This window comes from Varroa jacobsoni, unplaced genomic scaffold (genome assembly GCF_002532875.2).
Source record: "Varroa jacobsoni isolate VJ856 unplaced genomic scaffold, vjacob_1.0 scaffold_825, whole genome shotgun sequence".
Taxonomy (NCBI): Eukaryota; Metazoa; Arthropoda; class Arachnida; order Mesostigmata; family Varroidae; genus Varroa; species Varroa jacobsoni.
Genome location: NW_019213727.1, coordinates 95,857 through 107,657, shown reverse-complemented (window position 1 = coordinate 107,657; position 11,801 = coordinate 95,857). Strand labels below are relative to the sequence as shown.

The window sequence follows — 11,801 nt, the reverse complement described above, 5'->3', positions numbered from 1 at the left end:
TAATGTTTTTAAATTTTAGCTTATTTTGTAAATGATTTTAGCAGTAGCACTTGATGCAGCAAACGCGAGCATCATATGCTTTAATAAGACGTACATTTATGAGTGAGACTTTAACACTGACGAATTTAGTGGAAATTGCTCGTCCTCATGGATCAAGGGCGGCGGTTAGACTTGATGAAATGGCTTGAAAAGAGAGTGGAAGAAAACGATATAGTAACTTCTTCAAGATAACTTTTCGTAGAGAAACCTTGAGGTTGAGATAATCAGCCGGAAAATAGCAATGAACTGTTCATAGAGTTTGCCCCATTGTGTGTTGCGAACGAAAAAAAAAAAACTCTGTTTAGACAAGGACAGCTGTACACTTCTATTAGTTGAGAGAAAATATACAGGTAATAGAAAGAAAGAAGAAAAAATCAGAAAAGGAAAAACTTTATGATAGTTTTACATGTTGAAAGAGCACATTGAAGTAACCCATAATTTTAGCAATCACTGTAGTGATACTCCAGTACATAGCGGATATGTTTTTCTGCATGCTAAGAAAACCTTATTTACGACATGATCACCAACATAATTAAGTCGATATTTTTATTTTAAAAAAGTCGTAAATACTAGAACCTTGCTTAGCTTATATGCGATGACGCCATCAGCGGCTGGTCTATGACCTGTCTATTGCACCACCAACCAATCTACAGGAATGATATTTTACGGCCCCGTTATTTACCTGAGAAATCATCGGCGCTGTCGTCAAGCCGATTATATAATATACCCTTAACAAATAATGGCACAATTTTCGAAATTATCTATTCTATATAGTATAAAATAGAGATGCAAAAAACAAACAACTGTTTTAAGCCATACGGGAAAGGCAAGTGCTGTGCTAAAAGACAATTGTTATTAAACTCTAAAAAGTATCAAACATAATGAAAAGCGAACTTCCCATAAAACAGTGCTCCCATGTAGCCCTGACGATTAGTCAACTCTACCGATCAAAAACAAATAAGTACCAAATGGAATGCTACGGACAGACACACCAGCTAGTTACTGAGAGATCTAAATAATACTACGTTTATATGGCATCAGTTTATGTACAATACGGGTCGATGTAGTCGGGCGCATCACCGTACGATGCAACTTCATGCAATGACGTTCCATAGGGTCCTATTGTAGGAAACAAGCAAACAATGGCAATTACAGAACAAAATCATTCCAGCGATCTATAGTTTTGATGCCAAATTTAAATCTGGTCTAAACTATCATCGAAACTTACCTCGAAATACTTGCGCAGAAAGCTAAACGGTAGATATACCTCGGATCTGTCACGAAGACAAGGGATTTTTTGCAATCCGTTAATATCGCAGACGAGTTCGCGTGGCGAGCCGATGAGGACGCCCGCGCCTAAACTTCCGCTTCCGCCACCCACTCCCGTATTACTCCCGAGGGAAGACAGAGCCCCGGCGCTACCGTAGCCGGACCCCGGTACTGCATTCGGCACTATCTCGTCGTCGCCTCCTGTCGTGTCGTCCAGTAATCCATTTAACGAGCTAGTCAGCTGTAACCGCGGTTGCGCGCCCAACAGACAAATGTAGGCTAATGTCGAGAGCGAGCACAGGGCCAGGCAGAGGCCCAGCCGTCGCGACAATGGCCGGAGAAATGGACCCCGCATCTCACTCCCGCTTACTCAGTGCTTCATCGAATCGACTCTGGTTTGAGTCGCTGCTGATGATGTTGATTCTGGGCTTGAGCGCCAGTGCCGTCGAATCGGTGTTGCCGGCTGCTAGCAAAGGCAAAAAATCTGCTTGTTGTCAACCCTGTTTTCACCGTCCGGCTACTGGCTCGGCGACAGCGACCGCGGCTATCTACAAGATTGCGGCACGTTAACTTACTGCTGCAATGGGGTGGGGGCCAATGAAAGTTAACACTCAAAACAGTTACAACTGTTGTTGTTATTTTGGTTTTGGCCGTTGGCATTAGCGTGGACCGCGGCATTACATTGAACAGCTGAGCAACGGTAGACACACCGCCGTCGCGTAATTACATTGAGAAACAAAGATCGGCAAGTTACGCGTTCATCGCAGGATTTCCTCTAGGTCATGCGCAACATTCGACGTTGTATCATTTAGAAGATGTAAAGAGTGGCTTACTTTGAAAGGTGTAGCTAGAAGGGATTCGTTTTCCGGACATAGAGCTTCACCTAAGTCGATGGCAAGACTGAATATATTTTTCGCACATTAGTAACAGAACCGCGGTGAGTGCCCCTTGCATGGTTTTAAATATGATGAGCACTGGTCTGTTTTTAAGTAAAACGTATACCAACACAATGAACAAGTATTGTCGTTCTTTTCTGTTGTAACGTTGTACTACTACGGTTTTATTTACGGGTTGGCTTTGCAGCTGATTCAGGCTATTTATCCCTGGACGAGCTAATAATAACACACTGTTTGTAGCTCTGTTATCGTTCCTGTTTTTTTCGTAATCGACATTGAATTTGTTTCCAAAAATGTGCAAAACTATATGCGCTAGTGGCAAAATATACCACACAAGCACAATCTCAACTGCAAACCGCACTACACCGCGTAGACGGCAGCACTCCGATGAGTAATTCGAATTCACCTGCCTTTACATTTGCTGGCCGTCAGCCTGAGCGATATGGAGCGACGGAAAGCGAGATCACCTCACTAGGACCGCGGTTTCTACTGAGAACTCGCTCAGCTTATCATTAAATTTCAACAACAGCAACCTCGGGGTACCCAGTTGCTCGCGGAGCGCAATAACAGTTGTTGTTGTTGTCGTCGTCGTATTTTCAGAACTGACTGAGTCATCTGAGAATGGCATCGGTTGAGCGTCGGTAATAGCAACAAATGTCTAGCCTTTGCGTCTGGTAGACCGTGTCTATGTTTGGCAGATCGCTTCCGAGCCGCCTCCGACAGCTGCTACTCATCGCACTTTTCGTCGTTCACTGCCACATGCATCTACACCACCAGATCTTCCGACGCCTTGGCGTAGGCCAAGAAAAAAAAAGCTGATCCGGCAAACCATCCTTAGTCGCTGATGTGCGGCACAGCGAAATGGTGATGTCCATCAACACGATATTTCCACAGAATTGTTGAAATATTGTCTCGCGACACAACAATAGGCACCCGACAACACTGAACGTTCACCCAAAGTGTATGAGTTCCCTTGCAGCTAGTAGAATTCCAGGTTTAGTTAAATGCTGCCGCTACACCTGCTTCTGCTAAAGTTGCCGATGCTGTACCTGCTGCAGCCGCTGCTATTGACCGTCTGCGTGCGTCTAATTCGTCCGCCACTGTTCGTCGTCGGTGGGAAAGGGCGAATGAGATCAAACACACGAACGTAAAGGGAGAGAACGAAACATGGCGAATGAGAGCGAGAGAAGGGGAGTGGGCGAGGGCAGCGACGCGAACGGATGGCGCGCCGACGGAAAACGAGTGCGACGGCGAAGTTTTTGCGGAGAAAGGATGCCAAAGCCTAGCAAGGGACGGTCTATGGCGAAGGCGATCTGTTATACAGTTGTTAGGTAGGATACACCGAGTGCTGGCAGGACAATGGCAGAGACTGCGGCAGCGACAGCAGTACCAACAGATTCAACGGAACTACGTATGACGGACACTCCAAGGCAATAGCGAAACGGGCCACCCACAGGCGGCGCTCGGCCTCCCGAGAAATTGCACAAAGGCTGCTCCGCTAGTTAATAGTACTCCTGAATTTCAGCGCATTCAAAATCAATATGGAAGCAGAGGCGAGCCAATCGTAAAAAAAGTCTCGTAAGTGTTCCGAAAGGGAAAGGAGGATTACAATGGGATGTGATAAAAGGGGCAGTGGGAGAGACAGAGACACTGCACTTTCCGCGTGCTCACGTGGACCTTCAGTCAAATTATAATGGTCCAGCTGCTCGCTTGTCTACCTGCCAGTTTGTCTGTCTACCTCCGGTTGTTACCCGGCTGAGCCTACTGAGTATGAGCAAGCGCCCATCATCTGAAGGCTGATCGGCGGTGTTGAGGGGGCGCCTATATAAGTAGATACAGGCAAGCAAGCAACGGGAAAAACTCGAATTGCTGGCATGGTGGAATGTGCCTGACAGGGATCGTTGAGTATAATGGGAGGTGAGGATAAAAATCCTAAGATAACGGCTCAACAAAAATAACTGTATTAGTACATGCTGATTAATCATCCTGACCAAAGAGGTTGCCGCAAGTGGCGAAGGTATTACGACTATTTTACTATGTTTGCATCCGTAGCAGATTAACAAGACAAAAACACCTTCTTAATTGCACAGCTCAGTTCTGTCATATGTTAACCTTAAAACGCGAGCACCTTTTACAGCTTCTCAAAGACAAGTAAACGGGTCCGCCATATTGTTAGAAATGGTCTGTCTGCTCAGTTTTGTATTTACCATATGATTCATTTGTTTGGACGCAAAGCTTACGTAAATAATTCGGGCATAATTGGATGAATATTTACTTTACTGTACAAATAGGTAGTCAGCTGTGGAGGCATCCCTGGAGAAGGTATGTGAATTAGTCGTGACAACCCTATCAGAGCTTTAAGTAGTTTTGCGTATAGCAGGACGTGTGTAGAACGGTCTCCCGGAAATCAACAGTGCGAAATATTGACCCATGAAAAATATCGTGCGAAATATTTGTTATGAACAAGGGCGCAGGGTAAACGATTGGTCACTACAGAACACGTATGCTAGAACAACAGATTCTGTGAAAATGCTTAAGCTAAACGCACGGAAATGTCATGCCGAACTAGTCACTATCCTCAAAAATAGAAGTTTCGTGATTTCATTGATCAGTGGTACTGATTGCTATCCAGCCATAACTAATCTTCCCCTGCCACAGATTAACACTAAATTACTTGACAAAGACAGACCGAACATTGAACATTTCGCTGTATGATATCAAACATATTCGTCTGAAAGGCGTCCGCTGTACTTCTGCTCTCAGCAAGAAAATAAACAAGAGAGAACTGAAAGGCGAATAATAATACAAGGGAAACTAACGAAAAAAGAATTTAAAGCGATTTCTATTTTACTCCGTCTTGGAGAATCTCACAAGCCAAATTTATACTCTGTGTTTTATAAGTTTCATTGCTGTTAGTAATTCAGACATAAAGCCATTAATGTTATAAAAAGAACAAGCACAAAAGGGAAGCTTAGCCAATTTTGCTTAGATTTTTATTTCGTCAGTTAATATAGAATGGTCGCTTCCAATCCTTGGATCAGCAAGACCAGTTATAAAAAAAAAAAGTTGATTAGTACGACACTCTTCTATCACACTTGGGGGAACGGCAGGAATAGCGCACAAATATCTGTGTAACTCTTACGATTTGAACCCTCACAAAATAGTCCACACGTCCGATCTAGAATTTCATATGGCTATATCTCATATTCAGTCAAATGTAGCTGGTTCTATTTGACACTAAACCGCTTAAAAGTTCCTTGTCCTGACATTAGAAACAAATGATTTTTGTAATAATTAGAAAACATAGCTAATTTACAACTATATTGTCACTTCCCCGTACGGCTCATAGTCATGCAACCGTAAGCCCATATCTCGGCGTTGAAATTTTTGAAAAGTTCAAGTCTCGAGCCTGGTCATTTTTTCAGTGAAGCAGCTTGTTTTTTTTAATCACAGAGCTCGACAAACTCAATAGCCCGGTTGTAGTGTAGGCGCCGCAGACTCTTATTCTTCGGTCTGCGAAGCCGCAGCTGATGAGGCAGGAGACGGTACCGTTGATGACAACAGCCCTGAAAAAGTTGCAAAACTTTCTTCGATACGAGTAACAATGGTCAGAGTTGAATTGCTGACTCTACTGCAGTCTACCTTGCGGCGGTTCCTTTGCGTTGGACTGAAGTCATTCCTGAGGCGTTCGACGATGTCTCGCTCCATTTCAAGTGGTCTCGGCCGATTCGGAAGCTTGCGCACTTCCGGTCGATGCATAGCCAACACCTCCCACAGAGCGCTGCGGAAAACTTTGCAAAATTCATTTTCATCATATCTGGGTAAGTCGGCCATAGCAGCTAGCTTGTCCCGGTACCCAGCATCCCGCGAGATCCTCGCGATCGCACTTACCATTTTTACGGTTTGCTCAACGACTTTCTCAACTCGATTAGCTGAGTCACCCATCGTATGATGATATTGGCAGAAAAATTAAGTGCCGTTTCTCATACTAGACCATTATCACCAATCGCTTTACAACGCGGAGACACTAGATGTCGATCCCTTATTAGGAACCATAAAACAGCTGATTAAAGAAGTTCTATTAGGTGGGTGCGCACACGCAGTCAGGTTATGTACGATCAGCAACTGCAGTCGTCGGTAATAATTACGTTTTGACAGCGATTCAAATCGTGAGCCGATCTGTCGACAAGTGGCACAATCTAGAACAGAACACTTTAGCTATCCACAGCCTTAAACATATTAATCAGATGGCCAACAATTGCTCATCACTAAAGATCTACTATTTCTTGATTGTTTACGGTGCTCCTTTCTTTCTTTCCGTCGGAATTTTGATGTGCTGAATAAGGAATTTACAAACGTCACATGTAATATCATACGATTGTATAGTTTCTGTTAAATGTACACCAAGAGACGAATTACTATAAATCCTTTGGGAATGATAACGTAATGGGGATGGACGCACATGTGGTGTATCGTGACATTTTATCATTTCATACTTGCTTTGTATAAAGACCCGTCTTGCCTAGACTCTAATACGGACCAGTATTAATGTGAATCGAGTCAAGATGCTTGTTTTACGTTCCATTAAAAAAATTCGTCGAAATGCCTGCAACGAGTTTGAGAAAGGCCCGAATTTGTTCAGGAAAGTGGAAAAATTACAAGTAGGGTCTGAATCAAGCCATATACGCTACATATGACCTATGTGTGTATTCGCTGATCGAGGAAAAATAATTTTATTAGTCTTAATACATTAGATGATTGTTATGCTCGATATTACGTGAGCGCCAAATGGTGAAACATGAGAAAAACGATATCAGATCAGCTTAGTCAGCGTCGTATCTAAAATGTTTTTAAATATTGTTTAAAAAATAGCATTTTTTTGTCTTCGGATTTCGCCGAAACGTGTACCTTTATCATGAAAAGTTTCTCGTTATACCAAGAGACAAACAGATCATATAACACTGAGACTTGGGCACCGTTCTCCTCAGCATATTTTTACCATGTTTTTAGGAAAATCTATTTTTTTTTTTCGTGTCTTTTACCTTCTTAACATGACCTTATGAATTTTAACATTACGTTACCATAATGTTAAATTCGATCAACCGGTCAAACTAATTCATGTAATATTAATACCTTTCATAGTATTGGATAAAGTCGCGATTATGCCTGCTAGATTTGTAAAGCAACCTATTTCCTATCACGTGAAACGTATCAAGGTTATATCAGGCTGCATTGTGCCATTTCGGTTGATTAGCTCCTCCGTTGAAGCGTCCCTGAAGTTCCTCCACGATAGCGATAATGATGTTGATTCGTAACGAATGTAGATAGGCCACAGACCTCGGACAGATATTTTTATTAGTTTCCTAACCTAAACTAAATTAAGCCGAACCTTACGATCATTCCTGACGATAGTTAGACAGTTGAATTGTCCTTCTATCACCTCGAACCAAAAAAAAAGTCGCGCAGATTAAATATGAGCGATTTTACTCGCCAGATACCTGTTAGCGTATCGATAGCTGTAATCTTTTAGTATAAATGCTATGGATCTGATATAAACTGTGCCATATTTATTGATCTGAAATCGAATCGGCAAGATCGAGTAGCGGCATACCTGAGCTCGGCTATATGTCTCTTTGCTTAAATAAACACGCAATAATACGCCAGAGTGAAATGCTTTTCTTTTTTGTTTTTATCATAAATACGGTTTTCTTTATTTATATTTCATAAGCGATTGCCGCTGGCGGCTACTTCAGAATCAGTTTTCAGTCAGTATCTGTACTTCCATTCATCGTCTGCTCGATTTCCAAATAATGCCTTCATGCATCCTCGGGTCTTTTTGTCGTGGCAGCGTGACGTGTATCATCTTTATAGTTGTCGCAATTTAAACGGACGGCCAACGCGACGCAGAATATTTAACAAGTCCTTTTTTGTCTGAATAAGGTAGCGATTCTACTGGGTAGCTTTGCGACACAGGTGTACTTTTTATATTGTGTAAAGGCACCGTATGAAAACGAAGGTACGTTTCAATTTGTTTTGTGATCAGACGACTGAATATATACAGAAATCAGTATCTGAATATCGGTACCGTAGTATCGAAAACTAATAACTATCATAGAAGCTTCATATCGCTGTAAGATGCACATATGATCAAGGATACAGGAAAATTATATTGCTTCAAATTACATTTTATGGCAAGACTTTTAAAGGACGGCCATTTTTTTAAATATGTAAATCAATACGTGGATCGTTTTCGATTTATTAAACCAAGATTTTTTACACCGTTTTAGATCAACAGTATTATAAGTTTAAACTTTGTACAACCCTTTGTTCCAAGTCTGGAATTACATTTGGCCTGTATTTTGGCTTATTTGGCCACATGGTCTCCTCTTCGTTAGTAAAAGGTAAGATAAGGCACTATGACATGTTCCCATAATAGCTTAGTGGGTAACGTTTTGAGTTTGAGCACAGACACACGGTTCGTCTTGTGCTGGGAGCCGGCCAGCCATGTAGAATGGCCAACGGACGTAATACTGCTAAATTCGATAAGCTTAATGGCAATGTGTAGTCATTGACAAGACGACATTACGGAAACTGAAAAATACTCTTATGAAAATTTAATCGGATCATCTGTTTATCATCATTTACATTTATATATCATCAGTTAAAGTTGTTATTAGTGTCCTGCAACAGAAACATTAACAGAATGGGCATAATGGAGAAATCAATATCAATCGATATAAAGCAGATATATCAATCGAACGGCGTTGTGGTGACAAATGGCTGTTACAACAGAAAAAAAACGTTTTCAAAAGATTTCACATTGTGATATTGTTGACCAAGTACGTGTTTGTTATGAATAGCGTACACACATATAAATTACAATACACATATAGATTTGTATAAAATATATATTTTTCTTTACCATACATTTTCATATGAAATTTGTTTAATGGGGTCTGCCTTAAAAAATAAATTTACGTTACATCGATTCGGCATAAACATATCTTTTTTAAAGAAGTATTTGAAAATGGATAACCTTGAAATTGCTGGCCCGAATGTAGTACAGTCGATCTCGGGCGTCCCGTAAAATTTCATATAGCATTTAGCTCCAAATTACGGTCGAGTTAGTCTAACTCAAACGCTATTTAAAATTGTCAGCTAGTAGCTGATCACTCGCCTTTGGCCTTAGCGACAGAGCTTGTGTCCAGTAGGCCCGGCGTAATCATGAAAAATGGGCAATTTAACCTACATAATATCGTCTAATTCTGCTAAGTATCAAGTAACGGAACCCATTAAAAAAATCCGTAATTGCTGCGATGACCCGTGGACGATTCTCAATCATCCTCTGAGAATTATTTTCGTGTTTATGTGTTTATTTGTGTGTGACAGGGTGCCAAGGACATATTTGATCATGTTTATAATACTAGATAATGATTATTGTCCCTTGCCTATTGATGATTGACGCTATGAAGCTACAATACCGGAACAGGAATGCGACATCGCTTCCAATTGGCTGTGATGATCAGCAATAATATTAGGACACAGTAAATGTTTAACTGCCATATACAAAATGAAAATGGACAATGAGAATGCATTTCAAAAAGTGGCTGCAGTTCTTCTATAAACATTTTGCAATTTTTATAGGTAAAATACCGGCTCATTGTGTATAGTTGTTATTTCAGAACTTAGGATTACACCTTAATGTCGTGCTTAATGGGCGCTGTTTAATTTTTTCGAGCAGGGACCTACCTTAGGCAGTAGAGATAGATTAAAAACTTGATCGCTATTAAGTTACATCAAGCTTGTCTATGTCTATGTTGAAATCTAATGAGAAAAAGTATGCCATAATCATTCATTAGTTGATAGGCCTATCATGATAACATAATTTCCTTTACATGGCGAACATAGGTTTACGATTGTACTGCAACCGTACGAAAAGTCTGTACGCAACTGCAAGCGTAAAACGTTTACTTATAGTTTGGAAAGGGGTCACAAGGTCAGACCTTGGAAGAAAAAATACATAGAAACAATAGACGTTGATATGTGCCTATGTCGACTACTGAATCTTGTTTAGCATTCTAAAGCTATGAAGGTCATTGAATTTAGCCTCATGAGTATAGAATAGCTGAACTATATTTAGAACCTAAATTTTGCGTAAATGGGTGCGGTGATTGGAACGTGATCGTTGTCGCATGCGATCATTTATATTTCCGGCTATTTCCTGTTTGCGACGTAGTATTTTCCTATGCAAGCATTTTATTCTCTGCACAGACGTTACATTCGCTTGTTTATTATCGAACTTCTTATATCATAGCCACCGCATTGTCAGAAACTAAGCTTATAGGGCGGGATCAACACCAACAAACCGGTCTATCATAAGGCTGTTCATTCAGAGAAAGCATAATGAAATAATTTCCACATTAACAAACGCGGTCACGCATAGTATAGCGGATACTACTCATATAAGATGTCATTCGTTTGGAGGTTGAAACCATATAGAGGTGATATACGCAACTCGCCCGTTGCAACTTTAATTGGGTCTATTTTACTTCAATCAAGCTCTCAACTGAAGAGTAATACTTAACAATAGCAGTCTAATGGACGCAACTAGCTTGACGCGTGAAGCTATAGTATTACCTCCGCAATTTATCCGGCTTCGAAGTTTCAATAGCTTATCGATGACGCCAGTAATAACATTATTAATCCAGTTATCCTTCGTGGTGCCTAACTAGACTTCTTTTGTACAGTTCGAATTTATTCGGTGTCTTTTGAGGAACGTTGTCACTAATAATAGCCCATTCAATCTTTACGAAGCCAACGCGTTGTCGGCGCTTGAGTTAACCAGGTTAACTCAACAGAAAACCGTGTTGTACGTCTTCAAGGCTTGGATGTGTCAGGTCTTGGCCAGCAGGAACTTTTCACCCCTTTGACATGTCAACAGTGTATGGTAAAAATGCTAAGTCGTCGTAGTAATAATCGTCGCCCGCATTTATTGGCCATTTACCATGTTGAGATGGCTAATCGTAGTGCGGGACTGGATAGTAATTTGTCGCCAACAGATTCACGCCTACGGCGATAATGAAGAAGGTTAGACAAAAGAAGAATGAGATCCATCGTAGTACCCGTTCGCATTTCGTCACAATAAGATTCCGCAGCCCGACCATGCCCAACGTCAGTCCAACGAACGCCCCCGCCAAATGGGCGCTGTACGAAATCGGTTGGCTACCGCCGCGCGAGTATCGTTCATATACTGCTACCGTAAAATCGGTTATTCCGAACACTATCAGAACGGTCAGCCGCAACCATCCAAACTCCATTTCAGCGTAGTTCTGTGACACGAGAAAAAGGAAATGACGAAAGGCTGGTAGGCCGAGCGTAAAAACATGGACGAAAGATCATCGCCGGTCGAAGCAATGAACAGTGCATAACAATCATGACAACACACAAATGTACGGTCAAAGTAGGCATAAACGGCGGACAGAAACGCCTCTTCCCCTATCGACAGCGAGAAAAGGGGAAGCTCTTTGCATTCGAGTTCCTGTTACTTCCACCGTGGAAGTTTCGTAGAGCTAGATTTATACGAGGCAAATGCACTAT

At 41.5% G+C, this 11,801-nt stretch overlaps 2 protein-coding genes and 1 long non-coding RNA gene across 7 annotated transcripts in view; 1 reads left to right on the top strand and 2 right to left on the bottom strand.

Annotated features, from left to right (window-relative positions):
- The window catches only part of Hsepi (D-glucuronyl C5-epimerase), a 25,246-nt gene extending 21,679 nt beyond the window's left edge, over positions 1 to 3,567 (bottom strand). The window contains exon 1 of one of the 2 annotated variants that reach the window (XM_022839835.2): positions 1,268 to 3,567. In XM_022839835.2, the coding sequence (XP_022695570.1) occupies positions 1,268 to 1,663 (396 nt within the window). In that variant the 5' untranslated portion in view covers positions 1,664 to 3,567. The remainder of the gene's footprint in view (positions 1 to 1,267) is intronic. The other variant, XM_022839836.2, reaches the window with a different exon arrangement.
- Positions 3,568 to 5,901: 2,334 nt separating this feature from the next.
- Positions 5,902 to 11,801, top strand: part of LOC111264171 (uncharacterized) — a 9,769-nt gene continuing 3,869 nt past the window's right edge. For both annotated transcript variants that reach the window (XR_015312586.1, XR_002682715.2), the window contains exon 1: positions 5,902 to 6,025. This is a non-coding gene — a long non-coding RNA (uncharacterized LOC111264171). The remainder of the gene's footprint in view (positions 6,026 to 11,801) is intronic.
- The window catches only part of LOC111264170 (rhomboid-related protein 2), a 16,615-nt gene continuing 13,908 nt past the window's right edge, over positions 9,095 to 11,801 (bottom strand). For all 3 annotated transcript variants that reach the window (XM_022839831.2, XM_086969969.1, XM_022839833.2), the window contains exon 10: positions 9,095 to 11,533. In XM_022839831.2, coding sequence (XP_022695566.1) covers positions 11,222 to 11,533 — 312 coding nt within the window. In that variant the 3' untranslated portion in view covers positions 9,095 to 11,221. The remainder of the gene's footprint in view (positions 11,534 to 11,801) is intronic.